The sequence below is a fragment of the Gnatocerus cornutus genome, chromosome 1 (genome assembly GCF_029298725.1).
Source record: "Gnatocerus cornutus isolate USDA-ARS CGAHR chromosome 1, icGnaCorn1.1, whole genome shotgun sequence".
NCBI lineage: Eukaryota > Metazoa > Arthropoda > Insecta > Coleoptera > Tenebrionidae > Gnatocerus > Gnatocerus cornutus.
The window spans coordinates 33,303,997-33,318,756 of NC_142233.1; the positions used below are offsets into that span (position 1 = coordinate 33,303,997).

Genomic DNA, 14,760 nt, shown 5'->3' on the forward strand with positions numbered 1-14,760 from the left:
CTCCCGGTTACACTTACAGCTTTGAATCATACAGAACGTAGCTTTTGACTCATCCAATCTTTAGTTTTCCTTGTTTGCTTGTATTATAGCGCTTGATTCATTCTCTTTCGTTCGAAATTCATGATACTTTAGGTCCGTCCATTTTAAAATAATATTCTAGTCGAATTCCAAAATTTGTAATTTGTTGTTATTGAAAATGTCAATATTGTACGTACACGAAACTAAATAAAGACAAGGCTGATTTAAACCATTATTATTTGATAAATACACATTTATTAAAAAGCATTAAAAAATATCTAGAATTTTCCACAAACGTCAACAAATGCATAAAACCTACGAAAAATCAAGCGAACGCATCAAAGCTGAAACAATTTGTACTTGAATTGAGCAATCAAAATTTACTTGGCAACTTCAGGGGGGCAGTCAGGCTGATTACTCGGGTGCGATGCCCGGAACGCGGGATGATTCTCTAACTCTCTATCAATCCTTAAAATTATAGGAAACGGTCTCAAGTCCACGTGAAATCTCCGCGCGTTGAAAACTTGCGGTATCAAACAACAATCAGCCAAAGTAATTTCATCCCCGACGCAATATTTTCCGGCACTCGCGGAAAGGAGCTTTTCCACCGCCCGGAAACCGCGATTTATCCAATGTTGAGCCCACTCGTTCTTTTTTTCTTCGCCTACGAGGATGAGAACGACGAGATTTTGTAAGGGTTGGATCCCCGAGGCGATCACCTCGCAGATCTCTCTGACCTACAACAAAAGTTGAGTTGCATATTTCGCATCTCTCAAAAGTGGTCGCATATAAATCCGTCCACAAAATCTAGGTTAGGATACCTTGGCCCTTTTGACGACGTCGTGGGGCAAGAGCGGCCTCTGCGGCCGCGTCTCCTCCAGGTAGCTCAAAATGCTCAACGACTCCACGAGGGTTACCCCATCGATCTGCAGCGCAGGGACTTGTTCCATGGGGTTGATCTCTCGGAATTCATTACAGTGCTGTTCGCCGCCTGCTTTGATAAGAGACACTGGTCGGATTTCATGCGGGATTTCCTTCAAATTCAGAGCTAAAACCGATTTTTACAGACTAGAGTTGGAAAATCCGCGACTTCCTCACCTATTCTCACCCTCCACGAGCACGAACTGCGCCAATACGAGTATAAAATGGGCTGGAAATTTGACAAGTCATTGATTTGAGGGTTATAATTTAGGGGTTGTTTTTTCTTACCTTCCCAGACATTCTTCTCTGCTTCGTTTAATTACAGTTTCATAAATCGATCGTTTAGTGCGAAGCGAGCTTAAAAACTGAATCGGCAACAGTAAAGGGTATTTAGCTACAGCACCCCTACAATGAGTTGATTGTGCGAACGGCTCTTTGCAAACTCGTTCTTTTATATTCGCCCCTTGCTATTTAACTGGTTTTGCACGCATTTATCTAACGAATTAACGAATTCGAAGGAGAAAATGGTAAACAGCATGAATTGCAAGAATCAACATCTGCAAACTGGTTGTTGGCATTTATAATCAGGGAATATGTATCAACAAAATTCCTTTAGAGTCATGTGGGCTTCAGCGATAAAGATTCTAAATGAAATCATTGGAAATCTTCCACGCAGTTTTTTGATAAAAAAAAAGAGCGCGTAGTGGGCATGCGCACCGAATTTCCAAAATTTTGGATTTTGAATGCGCCCCCAAAAAACCCCATTTTAGTACAGAATGAGCAGTATTTAAGTAGGCAGCCTTTCTTTGTATTATGGACAGAAAATAAATGCAAAACAAACATTTTCTGCCTTTAAATTTGCCAATTTCCAAAAATTCGGATAGTGACACTGACAGTTGCGTAACCTTAATTTCTTCTGTCAAATCAAATCAAAACAAACCCCGCAAAATCAACAAACCCCACGTGCATCGCCGAAAAAAACCCAATCAAGTCACGTGGGTATGACTTCTAATCAAAGCCTTTCCGAAGTTGATAAATAAATGATAAGACTGTGTTAACCTCACTTTCTTGGTTCCTGCAAATCCAACTGTATCTCAAGAAACCGGAACTGCCACGTCAAAGTAACTCGTTCTTCACCCTTTTGGTGCACCCAATGACAATTCCATCGGTGTGATTGCTTCATTTTATGCTCCAATTGATCGGGGGCCCCTCTCGTTACCATGGAGCGAAAATTGGCGGAGTATCGCGCACGCAAAGCCCGAGAAGCTACAATAAACGAAGTGAAGGCCAAAACGCGGACGTTCTTCTCGCGCCTGTGGACCAATCAAGGGGGCGTCGAAGGAGGCGTAAGTTGTCACAAGGTAAAAGCGCTCCTTGAGTGTTTTTTAAACAGGAGGAAGCAGAAGCGTTGGTGCCCCCAGAAGACACGCCCGAGCTCCCCGAGGACGTCGTCAGTGTCTGTAGTGATGACGAGGAGCTCAACTGTTGGACCTGGACGGACTTCTTTTATTATTCCCTCTGGTTTGTGCTGTGGGCCATCTTGTACTGGATATTCATAGAGTTACAATTCGGGACTGTCTTCCTCATCGCGTCCGGAATCGTGTTTATGTTCGTGAATACCAGGACAGCCCCCAGGCGCTCTGATGAAGTCAGCGCGTATTCAGTGTTTAATAAAAACTGCGAGAGCATAGATGGGACTCTAAAAGCGGAGCAGTTTGAAAGAGAGATTCGGTACGGCCACTCTGCGGTAAAGTAATTTATTCTACACTTGTAATTGACTTTGAGTAAATATTAATATATTTCTAACATGCAGTATTATAATAAAAATATGTTGGAATGGTGAGACTAGACTTTACGAAAATATGTCATCAAGGTTATCACAGATTATGCAAGTTGACAAAAAATTGGATGGGTTTATCTATACCATTTCCAGTCTAAGTGCTCTTGAAATTGTGGATACTCAATTCGTGGTGGTTTTGGGGGCCAAAACCATCGCGAACGACCATCATAGGCACGCAGATTTGTCTTAATCTAATATGGACGAAGATCACTAAAAGCAAAGTTTACAACACAGTTTGTGGTTGGAATGTATCCGGTCGTGGTAAAAGGACCATCACTCCCATGGCCATGAGAACGTGCCACAAACTGTGCAGATACTTGTAGTTATTCTCAGTTTCCAAAAATATAAATATAATCAATCCCACACACACCACCACGATCCCTGAGGGTACCCAAATATACAAATATCTCCTATTCAAAAACAGCTGTTTTATCTTCCTCCACTTCAAAAACCAATTGATCGCAATTATCACCAACCCCGTGGCTACCGGCAAAACAAACCCCCAAAACCCCGTTTTGTTTATCGTGGTGGTAAATGACAAGATAATGGCACCGGTGATGTGGCATATTGTCGGCCAGTACGAAGGCAAATCGGCGATGGCTATCAGGGTCACCCAAATCGCAAGAAGAGCACAGTAGAAATCGGCGAATTGGAGCGCCGCCAGCCGTGTGATACAAAAACTGATTATTTTCTCCCCCGCGTCGCACGCGTGGTAAAAGGTGGAGAAGAAACAGATGGCGAAGTAGACGATAGCTTCCACGAAGTACTTGCGGCGGTACGCCACGTAGACAGTCGGAAGAAACATCAAGTTACTGAGGACTAGAAGAAGGAGTTCGATGACGATCATGTAGTAAGGCGTCGCCTGGGAGTCGTCAGAGCAGTCCCACCCTAAAAAAAGGCAATTTTTTTAAATCTTGTACACAATAAAGCGTAGAATTAGTTGCGATGTAAATTTTTTAACTAAAAATAGGTTTTATTTTTGTTTTTAAAATGCTTTTTTTCAGAAAAAAAAAAATTGTTTTATTGTTTGATTTAATTCACTTAAGTACTCATTTTATAGATGTGTGTATAGTAAATAAGTCAGTAAAAGTCCATTTTTGTATCTTTTGTAGTTTGCAAGAAAAGTGCATTTTGCTGATTCGCTGCAAAAAAGTTTAAATCTTCATAACTTTATCAAAAATGATAATTTCAAAATAATATTTGGATACAGTTTTTCAGACCACTAAATCTTTATCTTACAGAAAAAACCGCTTCGAAATTCGAAAAATCAATTTTAAGTGGTCCGTTTGGGAAACTTTTATTCTATTGTTTGATTTTTCAATCAAATAAATTTTTTGGTTCAAATCTTGGTGTTGACAAAAATTATTAAAAATACAATTTATTCCCAATTTTTAATGAAATTGGGTGTTTGGGAATAAATTGTATTTTTGATAAAGATTTTTGATTTTTTTATGTTTTCTGTATTTGTTAAATTAATGATAAAAAAATTGCCAAAACTTTTACTTTAATAAAATATTAGTAGCGACCTAACAATTTCAAACATTACCTGTAAGCATTTCTATCAGCAAATTATATTGAGAAATATTTGATATTCACTTTACATTAGAAAATGGATTAGCTATTAGCACTTCCAAACTTAGCCACAATCGTTTAAAAGGAAAACAAACTAACTCCATTTACGCTATTTATATCTCTGTTGTTCAATTTTTTAAATTCTTGTCTGTAATTAAAGATTTCCTTTTGTTAACTATGAGTTTAAAAAAGTATGTTAATTACTTTCTGCATCTAACTGTAGCAGCCAAATATGTTGCAAATTTTCTATTTTTGCCGCTCTCTAAAAATACGAATTTTGGACTCGGGTACAGAATTACCCTCGCACTCACCCCTGTAGTTGTTCGAACAGACGCACGTAGCGTAAACCACCCCATCGCAGACCATAAACATGCACCTCCCATGTTTCCCGCAGTTGTTCGCACACGCCGTGGAGGAAATGTCAAAGACAACGCTCGAATTACAGACTTGTTTGCTTCGGACGCAGGGACCATCACAGTCGCATTTAGCGCAGCCACTGGGCTTGACCACCTCGTTCTTGCAATCCATGGAACAATTATTACAAGTATCTTTATCCACACAACTCATCTCGCAGTCTTTGACGCAACCTTCGAATTTCTTCTGGCAGTTATCAGGACAACTGCACGGAACGCACTCCCCGCAGAAGAGTTTGAACGTCGCGTACCAAACTCCGGACTCCGGGTACGGAATCATCATCGACGAGTTATCGGTGGTTTTGCTCAAAACTAAGGGCGCTACGATTTTATCGGCGTTGTACGTGCAGAAATTTGGCCACGTTGGGAGCTCCGGGTCCTCCGGTCTGATACACGCGATGATGGTGTGTTCCTCCGGTTCTTTTAGGAGTCTGTGCGATTTGTCCAGGCGCGGTTTGAACGCCAACACAAACTGAAGAGTTCCTCCGATGTCTGCGTGTTGGCGCAACTTGAATTGGAGCACAGCGAACTCGTCGCTAGTGAGGTTCACCGCCACGCTCGTCGAAATGGTGAATTTCTGGCGGAGTTCGTAGGAGTACGAGAAGCTCTCAGTCGTCGACTCCCTCACTAAATCGTACTGCTGGTACCTCATAACTTTCGTGATTTGGTCGCTGTTGAAGATCCTCCACGCCGTCGCGTTGGTTGTTCGCTCGGACTCTTCAGCAAAGTACTTCAGGGTGAAGATAAGGCTACTTTTAATCTCAGTCACTGTGGCGTTGCCTTCGAAGATGAACTCGATGAAATGCCAGTTGTCTTCTTGGGTGTTGAAGGGGATAGCGATTGACTTGTCGGTGAAGCTGGGGTCGATGGTCTCCGCTCTTATCACGTTTTGTTCCGAGGGGAGACTCCTGGATTGGATGCGGATAATGAGGCGAGTCGCAGCTTTGGCGAAGGTGATGTTGCTAATGATGAAGGTGGCGTGGGTGACGTCTTCAGGAACGAAGAAGGTGTAGAGGGTGCTGTGAGACGTAAAAGACTCGAGGGTGTGGGGGAGACCCTCCACGATCTGGGCGACGCTGGGGCGCCGCTTGATGTAAACAGTCGCTTCCACGAAGGCGTAGCACTCGGGGGTGAATTCTGCAACACCCTAATGTGAACCAGGGCTACCAACTTTAGAGTTCTTACCTGGGGGCTGTATCGATTCGTGCTTGGGATCATTGTACGGCAAAAACGCCGTGATAAAATAGCACCCAGGGTCCGGCGACGTCAGATTCAAATATTTGACGCTCTTATCGCTCATGAGCTCCAAGTAGTAATACTGGGAGCGACTAATATTCTTGAAACTGTCCGGAAATTTCGAATCGTCCGGATTGATCACAGGAAGCGACTTATGTTTCATGTACATAAGCACTTTTCTAGGGCTACAACCTACGGGGGATTTTAAACGCGGAAGTTTCTAATTAAAAACTTACTGAACACAGACATCTTGGTCTCCTCTGCGGTGAATTTAAACGACGCGAAAGACACTTCAGTGGGGATCTCCACGTGCATGACGACGACGTCCACGTAGCCCCCGTATTTCTGCAGGTACGACGTGCGGGTTCGCGAGACAACTTCGAGGGTGTCGTCATCTTGGCAGTGGATTGTTTTCCAAAGGAGAATTATTATTATCAATTTCATTATTTTGGAATGGTGGGTGCAGGAAACGAATTACGAGATCATTGCACTGGCTCTATCAGTCACTGTAAGTTATTGGAAATTAGATAAAATGGGAATTTAATTTAAAGTGGCACTGGATGATTTATGTCTCACAGTCATTGGTGGAGCTTAATTTCTGTTTATTTGATAAAAGGAGATGATTACGAGTTGAGGTTAGGAATCAGCTGACTGTCAAACCTGTCAACACTACCCACGTTTGATGGAAATAAGAGGAAATCAATGATTTTGATATTTTGGAACGTTTTTAGCATAATTTATGATGACAGTGCACATCTACATATCTTATCTCTAACCCAATTAACAAAACAGTCAATAAAATTTCAAATGGGTCACACGCCAGTGGCGGCGCATGTGGAAGGTCGGAAAAATAAATTCAATGTTTCCCACTATTGTTTATTTAAAAATATTATCCGAGTATTAAAATTCCCACGTCTCCATCCATTTCAGTCCATGCATAGTCGAGTTGGGTTCATTGGCGTTGGGTCCACTCATTCCGTACGACAGCGGAGCAAACAAATAAAAACTGTAGACCATACTAGAGAGCACCAATGTCACCATAGTGTGGTAAACAACACCCCCTAATTTCTCCCCAAAGAACTTGGGCACTTCCTCCAATAAATAATCGATGACAATCCCTAAAAATTAAGAGTCATAAAAGTAGTAATCAGCCAATCAGAAGGTTGATCCTTTGAATTCTGTCCAATCACGCGATAGTCCCCAATGAAAACCCACCTGTGATCATCGAGTTGAACAGTAGCGCCGGGAAATAATGATGAAAGTACAAAACGCGCCCCATTGCCCAAAAGGGCACGTAATGTAAAAGCCAACCTAGAAACAGCCACGCGCAGGCCACCAACTTTTCCTTGTGAGCCTCAGAAAACGACTTTATGTAACCCCTTTGTTGTCTAATCGCATTAGCAGCAAAAACTGCGATGAAGATGACCAGAAAAATTAAGTTGCTCCACCAAATCACGGGGTTGCCTAGGAGGTACACGCGGTAGCTCGAGCCGGAGAAGAACTGGCCCTAAAAGAACGAAATTAGATCTGTTTGGAGGCTAATCAAAGAACTCGTACTCGGTAGTTGATAGGCCACTGCCACGGCCGCGACGTGATTTCTCCTTCTTTAGGCTTCAGACCCGCATTCCCCTGGAACATGACAGCGTGCGACTCCAGGAAGCGCTCGAAGAAGTTCGGCGCGTACACCTCAAAACTTACATTCGGCACTGAAAGATAACGATGAAATTAGGGATATCTCCCGTGGGAACTCACGTTTTTCAAACACGTTCTCCTCGACGTTCCACACTCCGTTGGGGTCCCTCAAATTCGGGTTACAGGACACTTCCTGTTGCTCGTACGCCCATTTCGGGAGCTGCTTACCGCTCGTCGTCAAAATACATGACTGTAAGTAATGAACGAGCTTAAGTTTACTGCTGACTGCAGTGACTTCAACTCCGTCTTTCGCGCCCAAGACGTTGATCCTCCAGACGTCGTTAGCATCCCCGGTGCCATTTTCACCATATCCGGTCACTTGGTAGTGTTTCTTAGTGACAGGAGCTTGTTCTTTGTGGGAATGAAGATTGCGTTTTGTGGGGACGTGCTCGAGTCGCACCAAATCACCGCTGCGGATCACCGTAACGCCTGTAGTGTCTTCAGTGTTGTACTTTTTGATCAACCATTTATTGTTGTCGTCTTTATGAGTGTACGTGGTGATCTAAAAAAGACTTGAAAGTGGGGTTCAGAGACCTCCTTGTTCGTTTTACCTGTTGTTGTCTAGCCCCCACGTTCTCTGGATACAGGTGGTAATGAGAGTGGAGGTATCCGCCCCCCGTGCGGTGGTTTTTTAAGGTGATCACTGCTCCATAGGCCACCTGGCGTGGCATGCTGGCGTTGTGTAAACTGTTACCGATAAGTTGGGATTGGAAGGCCGAGCTGTAGAAGCCATCGCCGTTTCCGCTGCGGTTTAACACCGCCAAATGAATGTAGAAGAATGTGATATAGAGGATTATAGGCCACAATATGAGCAACGCTCCTCGGGCCACCAAGTGCTTCACCGTGGCCATCTAGAGAATAAAACAAAGAAAAATTCTAACTAATTTATTTATTGATTAGTTATCACTAGGAAATAAGAGGGATGAGCGCTTTCGCTTCATTTTTCTCCTTTTTCTTGAAAAGAGTTCCCAGGACGATCCCGCAGAATAAAATGAGTCCAACTTGTGCGTTTGAAATGAACTTATTCGCACAGTCTGAGGAGTTATCAATATCGAGAGTGAACAACTGAGACCCTATGTGTGTCCCCACAAGAGCGAGCGAGGCGTAGTAAGGCCACGCCATGTCGTTCAGGACCCCCGAAGTCACCAACCCACTCATCATCACAGCACTGAACCCGCTCAACCACAACTTCGTGTCTCTATCAAATTTAAGCGCCGTAGACTTGATCCCCAATTTATGGTCATCTTCTCTGTCTTGATGCGCGTAGATCGTGTCATAAATAATCGTCCAACAGACAGACGCGGCGTACAACGGCAAGCAAATGGGCAAATCCACGTAGCCTTTAATGGCGCTGTGGCCTAGGAGCACCCCCCAATTAAAAGTCAGGCCTAAAACGAACTGCGGCCAATACGTCACTCTTTTCATTAGAGGGTAACTAATGACTAGTCCCAAGGAAGTTGCTCCTAGGAAAACACTGTACCAATTGAGTTGCATCAACACAGCCAAACCGCAGCTTAGTTGCGCCGCTAGGAAGACCCACGCGGTTTTCATAGAGATGTCGCCGTTCACCAAAGGCCTGTCTTTCGTCCGGGCGACTTTCCTATCGATGTCGCGGTCCCACATGTCGTTGATGGTGCACCCCGCTCCTCTCATGATAAAGGCGCCGGTGCCGAAAAGCGCCAACATTAGAGGGTCGGGGAGGCAGCCCCCAGGAGCCGCGGAGGCTATGCCCCAGCCGCAGGGCCAAAACAACAGCCATGTTCCTATAGGTTTATCCCATCGCATTAATTTCAAGTAAGGCTGCACTGATCTGGGGGCGCTACCCACGAGTCTTGCGGCAAACTTCTCGTTTTTCTTAACATCAGCGGCGGTCGTGCAATAAACGTGAGTTGTGGGGCTCAAAAACTTAACCTTACTTTTGAGAACGTGCGGTTTGGGGAGTTTGAGGAACTTGCTTGAAACCTTGAGAGCGAGCATTATATGCCGAAGGGCGGAAGGGAGTTCACGGAGACAATTTTACGAGTTTAGTTCATTTTCGCTCGGTTTTAGAAGGCGAACTTAACCTTCAAAGCGCGAAGTGTCAAAGTCACGTAACATAACCTCATTTTTATAAAAAACGATCGGATTACTCACCACGGGACGTGACATGTCTCCTAGAATGTTCCACAGGTCTGCGGTGGTCATGAGCCCCACTAAACAAACGATGAAGAGCCCCACGAATTTCACTGAGACGCAGCAAGCCAGCATTGTGCCCGTGAAGCCGAGCCACAGCCACCACGAGCGCGAAAATTCGGGGATTCGTGGGGAAGACACCTTGACAGCCCCTAGAATCGAGCCCATGATGAAACAGAGTAAAATTGGGTCCAGGAGGATGTACTGGGTGAGGGTTAGAATGCCCACATCTACAAACAAAATTAGTTTCAGATGGTGAATGGGGGGATGTTACCAAATAGTATCAACAAGGAGGCGAAAGTCGCCGCGGTGATCGACTGCGTGAGTTCTTCCACCGTTAGGAACGACATTGGGACTAGGGTGGCCCCCAAAGCTGTACAAAACTAGCATGGAATAGAAATTTTTGTTCATGGGGGCACTTACAACTCGCATGCCTACATAGTTGGTGTTTTCGTACTTGTCTCCGGGTTTGTCGAAGGCGAAGGTGCCGTCGTAGCCGGTCAAGTACCCCGAGAGCCCGATGAGCATCTAAAAAAACACGTTTTTGTAAAGGGAGGGATGATTGGACTTTACCTTGCCCAAAGGGGGGTGCACGTCAAAGAAAAACGTCCTGTTGATGTACCAACTGCCCATTTTTCCAAAATGAGTTTCATCCCAGCTAAAACAAGTGTTATTCTTTCGTAAAAAAATTGTAAAGACAAACCAGACGTGGTCGGGCTCGGCAATCTTATAAAACCTTGTGGCAACTGTGAGGGCGCAAATTGACCCAAAAATGAGCCACCAGGAGCTGGAAAAAATGATCTTTTAGTCTTTTTTATTGTGGTTGTTTGAATGTTTACCTTTTTGGTGGATTTGTTGAGTCAAAGGCCATTTTAGAGAACGTCACCTTCCCTGCATGGTGTAAACACGAAAATAACGGGACTTCTAACGCTAGAGGAAAGGTGAAAGTTGCCAACAAGGCAAAAGCGAGCGATTAGCTGGCGCCTTCAGTGTCTCATTCGAATGCATTTTGGCCAACAGACCGCGACGGTGACTTTTTCGTGGCTTCATGGAAGATACAACGAATGCATGAAAAAAATATAAACAATAACATAACCCCACTTTGGAGGAGGTTCTTGAAACTTTTGGAAATTTCCGCGGTTGGTCACATCGGTGAAATGGAATCTCTGGGATTGAGGAAATGCAGTTTCAGCGTCGTTTGAGAATGCTATTTATTTACAGAAAATTCGAAAAAAACAAATTCCGGTTTGGTGACTTTTTTTGTGATGGTGCCCAATGGGGCTTCGTTGTTTCGACGTTTTCACCCCCAATCCAGGGGTGGATCACCATAAATAATGTAGAATAGTCGCGAAAGTCTTTGGGGCCGGTGGATTGTCGAGAAAAGGCTGCGTAAAAGGCCGAAAAGGCTGCGTAAAAGGCCGAAAAGGCCGTCCCAAGGCCACGTCGCCTGGTGTTTTTTCCGTCCTTTCGTTGGTCGTCGAACCTTTCGCTGCATTGTTTTGATTTTGACATTTAGCGGTCGTTCAGGTCAAAGGGTTAGAAATGCATGCGCCGCTTGTCCCCTCTTCGATTTCTTGGAAACATAAAAAATCATCCACGAAATTCACCTGCATTTTTACCTGTCTCGTCAACCTGCGTTCGTGCCTCCGACGCATGCGCACGCCATCACTATCAATATAAATCGCGTGGGACGCCATTTTGATATAGTGCTTTGTGTACGGCATCATCATTTCTCCGAAAATGAAAACTTTTGAGACTTTGAAGTCACAGCGTGAAAAGTGCGCGCATCACTCGCAAGGTAAGCAAACAAGTCGTTTGTTGTAAGAAATCGCGCGTTTCGCCAGCGAGGTGGTAAATTTTGCTGCACTTTAAACGCCGAAAAATGTTTGTAAACAAGCTTTGCACACCGCGAAGGCTTTCCTTACGCAAGAATTGGGTTTGTCGAGTAGTTTTCCGATGAATTTTCGCGGGTTGAAGGCGCGTTTTTGGGTTTATTTTGATTTTTGACAAGGCGGGAACCCAGGACGCCTGATCATAGGGGAAAGGCGCCTAAGGGCACGCCTACATTGGGTCGGGTGAAGACGGTGCCGCCTCCGTAATAAAAACTAAACGAAATTCTTTCCAGCTAAATAAATGGATTGGGAAAATGTGGCTACGCAGTGAAAAACGGAAAAACATCCGCGCCATTTGCTTGAACCGCATTCGAAAAGTCCGAAAGAACAAAGCCAGCGGCGTAAAGCAGAAGAAAGTCGACACGCCACCTCTTTCCGACGAATGTAAAGAGAACTATCAGGCACAGGTGGTTCCGGAGTACGGCCCTGATAAGGCTGTCGAGAGCCCCAATTTGGAGGTCGATTTGAAATGTTTCGAGTACTTTGAAGCCAACAACGCTGCGTCTTATGAGAAAACACCAGAACTAGTTCTAAATTCTGATCTTCCCAAAGAAATTGAATATTCTAATTTTAACGCGGGCTTGACGATGGCGTGCGAAGAGACTCTGAACCAGGATTACACCTCCAATATGCAGTTCCACGTCACGGACAAGAAAGCCTGCGACAAGTACGGTTTTGATGTTTTCTCGGAAAAGATCTGCGAGACGATGTATTACGAGTATGGGGCTCTCAGGGACGACTACCAGGACGTCCAGTTTGATGTCAACGATTTGAACAACGTCAACACCCAAGAATTCACGAATATGCTGGACGAAGAGATGGCGCAAGGGAATATGGGGAATGTATACGACTACACCACGCTCTATCCGGTCACTATGCCCGATGGTAAGTTTGCAGCGAGCGAAGCGAGCTGAGTATATAATAGTTTTTGAAGGCCACATGATCTCTAACATTACCCCCGAGTCCGAAGACCGCTTGGACAAGCAGCCCGAGCACGTGGAAGTCGAGGACACCTGGGAGGCGTTCGATCCGTACCTCTTCATCAAGCACCTTCCTCCCTTAACCTTCGACATGCGCTCGAAATGTCCAGCTCTCCCTTTGAAGACGCGGTCCAGTCCCGAATTCAGTCTGGTCCTGGATTTGGACGAGACCTTGGTCCATTGCAGCTTACAGGAATTGTCGGACGCCAGTTTCCATTTTCCTGTCCTCTTCCAAGACTGTTCCTATACGGTTTATGTTCGTACGCGCCCATACTTCCGGGAGTTTATGGAAAAAGTATCTCAGATGTTTGAAGTTATCCTGTTTACGGCCTCGAAAAGGGTGTACGCGGATAAATTGCTGAATTTGTTGGATCCGGAGCGGAAGTGGATCAAGTATCGGTTGTTCAGGGAGCACTGCGTTTGCGTTAACGGCAACTACATCAAGGATCTGTCGATTTTAGGCAGGGATTTGTCGAAGACGATCATTATTGACAACTCACCGCAAGCCTTCGGTTACCACGTAAGAAACTACTTGAGGGGTTCGACCAGAAACTAATTAATTTTTGCAGCTGAACAATGGAATACCTATTGAGAGCTGGTTCGTGGACAGGACCGATTCGGAACTCATGAAGTTGTTACCATTTTTAGAAGATCTAGTGCAAATGGTGAGTTGGCGCCCAACGCGGGGCCCGAGCACTATAGGCGTATCGCATAAAATTTGTATCAGCGCCCTTATGCGACATTTTTATTAGTAAACATCTCATTATTTACCATCACATAATGCATATTATTTTGTTTTGAATATAAAAGGGCACATTTCTTGTGTATATTTTTCACCAGGTACATCAAACAATACTTAACAGATGCTCACTTGCTTTCATGAGCAGTAAAAGCGAGTAAATTCTTTACTTTGATAAGTAAACGAGCGCTTACAAATTTGCTAGTTTCATTACCAAATACGAGACTCAAATCGTTCCAAAACTAAATAATGTACAATTTCAGTAAATTTTAATAGTTTTTTTTTCACCATATCAATTATTGTGGTTTAGGAATCTCTATTTTTCACGGCTGTAGAAAAAGATAAAAAAGCCCTTATTACAAATGTGCGATATCCCTATTGTAAGTACCGTTTTTTTTTTTCAGAAAGAGGATGTCCGACCACACATTCGCAACAAATTCAAGTTGTTCAGCTATCTTCCTCCCGACTAAGTGGCAGCTATATTCGCCTAGACAATCTCTTATCTGCGTAATACTCTGTTTTTTTTTTTGTTTTCGTTAAGTCTAATTCCGTTGAAGTACTGACTGACGTCACTGTTGCTTTCTTGGATTATAATGCAACTGAGGTGCCTTTCGGAACGTCTTTTGTAGAATAATTTATTAAGACACCCCCATTTTAATTGCGTTCGGTGATTTAATTGTGCAATACATAAAAGAAATATAACGAGTTGGATTATATAAATACGCAAGCAAACGTAGAAACAATGTACATATTATTGTTGGTCAGTATTTTAAAAAGAAATTTTATTGAAATTAGAGAGTATAAAAAGTTGAATTCTTTTTATTGTTAAGTTCCCCCGGACTGGGTTGGTTTTTATGGCGGGGTTTGTAGTGCAGCCGCAAAAGTGCCAACAAAATGGGCTGATCGAGGCGAGGGGCGCGGTGGTTTTAACTGTGATGCTGTAGAACCAAGTCTGGGGGGACTTTCACCTGTATATAGGGAACAAAAATTTAGGAAATTCTCTTGCCATTTGCGGAAAAGAAACCCATAGAATAGTTGCAATATTATGCACAAGAGTATTTTGTTTGTTGTTTGTTATTTTATTTTTTTTATTGCGTACTATACGTACTGCGTCCGGTCGCGTTATGTTTCAAGAGTTTTCCAATTGTTTTCCTTTTTCTTCGACTGGACTATCAAGTATTAAGTGTAAATGTTATACGTTTTATATTTTATTATATTCGTAGCCTAGAATCGTCAACTTATCAGTTTTGCAGTACTTACGTGGAAAACGCCATCAGGCACCGTT

The 14,760-nt window shown here is 43.7% G+C and overlaps 6 protein-coding genes across 6 annotated transcripts; 2 read left to right on the forward strand and 4 right to left on the reverse strand.

Moving 5' to 3' along the window:
• Window positions 1-238: 238 nt before the first annotated feature.
• On the reverse strand, window positions 239-1,503 carry LOC148181932 (putative maleylacetoacetate isomerase 2). Its single transcript, XM_088050931.1, has 4 exons — window positions 1,228-1,503; window positions 1,117-1,168; window positions 840-1,066; window positions 239-755 (listed from the first exon to the last, which is right to left on the reverse strand). The coding sequence occupies exons 1-4, from the start codon at window positions 1,237-1,239 to the stop codon at window positions 399-401; spliced, it is 648 nt and encodes a 215-aa protein (XP_087907057.1). The 5' UTR covers window positions 1,240-1,503; the 3' UTR covers window positions 239-398.
• A 304-nt stretch (window positions 1,504-1,807) lies between these two features.
• Window positions 1,808-2,782, forward strand: Saysd1 (SAYSVFN motif domain containing 1). Its single transcript, XM_088029145.1, has 2 exons — window positions 1,808-2,285; window positions 2,333-2,782. The coding sequence occupies exons 1-2, from the start codon at window positions 2,160-2,162 to the stop codon at window positions 2,693-2,695; spliced, it is 489 nt and encodes a 162-aa protein (XP_087885271.1). The 5' UTR covers window positions 1,808-2,159; the 3' UTR covers window positions 2,696-2,782.
• Window positions 2,681-6,777, reverse strand: LOC148181934 (post-GPI attachment to proteins factor 6). Its single transcript, XM_088050842.1, has 4 exons — window positions 6,237-6,777; window positions 5,950-6,192; window positions 4,663-5,901; window positions 2,681-3,667 (listed from the first exon to the last, which is right to left on the reverse strand). Exons 1-4 carry the CDS (start codon window positions 6,442-6,444, stop codon window positions 3,003-3,005), a joined length of 2,355 nt encoding a protein of 784 aa, XP_087906968.1. The 5' UTR covers window positions 6,445-6,777; the 3' UTR covers window positions 2,681-3,002.
• Window positions 6,778-6,862: 85 nt separating this feature from the next.
• On the reverse strand, window positions 6,863-10,833 carry tw (Protein O-mannosyl-transferase 2). The gene is made up of 11 exons (XM_088050854.1): window positions 10,704-10,833; window positions 10,568-10,651; window positions 10,438-10,522; window positions 10,288-10,392; window positions 10,139-10,247; window positions 9,826-10,094; window positions 8,244-8,543; window positions 7,753-8,194; window positions 7,558-7,706; window positions 7,216-7,507; window positions 6,863-7,118 (listed from the first exon to the last, which is right to left on the reverse strand). Exons 1-11 carry the CDS (start codon window positions 10,733-10,735, stop codon window positions 6,901-6,903), a joined length of 2,085 nt encoding a protein of 694 aa, XP_087906980.1. The 5' UTR covers window positions 10,736-10,833; the 3' UTR covers window positions 6,863-6,900.
• Window positions 8,564-9,816, reverse strand: Coq2 (ubiquinone biosynthesis protein COQ2, mitochondrial). Its single transcript, XM_088050919.1, has one exon. The coding sequence runs from the start codon at window positions 9,667-9,669 to the stop codon at window positions 8,599-8,601; it is 1,071 nt and encodes a 356-aa protein (XP_087907045.1). The 5' UTR covers window positions 9,670-9,816; the 3' UTR covers window positions 8,564-8,598.
• A 739-nt stretch (window positions 10,834-11,572) lies between the features above and the next one.
• On the forward strand, window positions 11,573-14,288 carry LOC148181937 (uncharacterized). The gene is made up of 5 exons (XM_088050894.1): window positions 11,573-11,662; window positions 11,990-12,641; window positions 12,691-13,256; window positions 13,306-13,401; window positions 13,880-14,288. The coding sequence occupies exons 2-5, from the start codon at window positions 12,011-12,013 to the stop codon at window positions 13,943-13,945; spliced, it is 1,359 nt and encodes a 452-aa protein (XP_087907020.1). The 5' UTR covers window positions 11,573-11,662; window positions 11,990-12,010; the 3' UTR covers window positions 13,946-14,288.
• Window positions 14,289-14,760: the final 472 nt, after the last annotated feature.

Excerpts from the sequence above, each read along its gene's own strand:
- LOC148181932 (XM_088050931.1), bottom strand. Across the intron at positions 1,067-1,116 it reads CTCGTGGAGGGTGAGAATAG|CTCTGAATTTGAAGGAAATC; the intron begins GTGAGGAAGTCG and ends AATCGGTTTTAG. Across the intron at positions 756-839 it reads ACGTCGTCAAAAGGGCCAAG|GTCAGAGAGATCTGCGAGGT; the intron begins GTATCCTAACCT and ends CTTTTGTTGTAG.
- Saysd1 (XM_088029145.1), top strand. The coding sequence starts at position 2,160 with ATGGAGCGAAAATTGGCGGAGTATCGCGCACGCAAAGCCCGAGAAGCT. Across the intron at positions 2,286-2,332 it reads AAGGGGGCGTCGAAGGAGGC|GAGGAAGCAGAAGCGTTGGT; the intron begins GTAAGTTGTCAC and ends TTTTTTAAACAG.
- LOC148181934 (XM_088050842.1), bottom strand. The coding sequence starts at position 6,444 with ATGAAATTGATAATAATAATTCTCCTTTGGAAAACAATCCACTGCCAA. Across the intron at positions 6,193-6,236 it reads GACCAAGATGTCTGTGTTCA|GTTGTAGCCCTAGAAAAGTG; the intron begins GTAAGTTTTTAA and ends AATCCCCCGTAG. Across the intron at positions 3,668-4,662 it reads CTGTTCGAACAACTACAGGG|GGTGGGACTGCTCTGACGAC; the intron begins GTGAGTGCGAGG and ends GCCTTTTTTTAG.
- Coq2 (XM_088050919.1), bottom strand. The coding sequence starts at position 9,669 with ATGCTCGCTCTCAAGGTTTCAAGCAAGTTCCTCAAACTCCCCAAACCG.
- tw (XM_088050854.1), bottom strand. The coding sequence starts at position 10,735 with ATGGCCTTTGACTCAACAAATCCACCAAAAAG. Across the intron at positions 10,248-10,287 it reads ACTATGTAGGCATGCGAGTT|TTTTGTACAGCTTTGGGGGC; the intron begins GTAAGTGCCCCC and ends ATTCCATGCTAG. Across the intron at positions 10,095-10,138 it reads CTCCTTGTTGATACTATTTG|ATGTGGGCATTCTAACCCTC; the intron begins GTAACATCCCCC and ends TTTTGTTTGTAG.
- LOC148181937 (XM_088050894.1), top strand. The coding sequence starts at position 12,011 with ATGTGGCTACGCAGTGAAAAACGGAAAAACATCCGCGCCATTTGCTTG. Across the intron at positions 13,257-13,305 it reads CGCAAGCCTTCGGTTACCAC|CTGAACAATGGAATACCTAT; the intron begins GTAAGAAACTAC and ends TAATTTTTGCAG. Across the intron at positions 13,402-13,879 it reads TAGAAGATCTAGTGCAAATG|AAAGAGGATGTCCGACCACA; the intron begins GTGAGTTGGCGC and ends TTTTTTTTTCAG.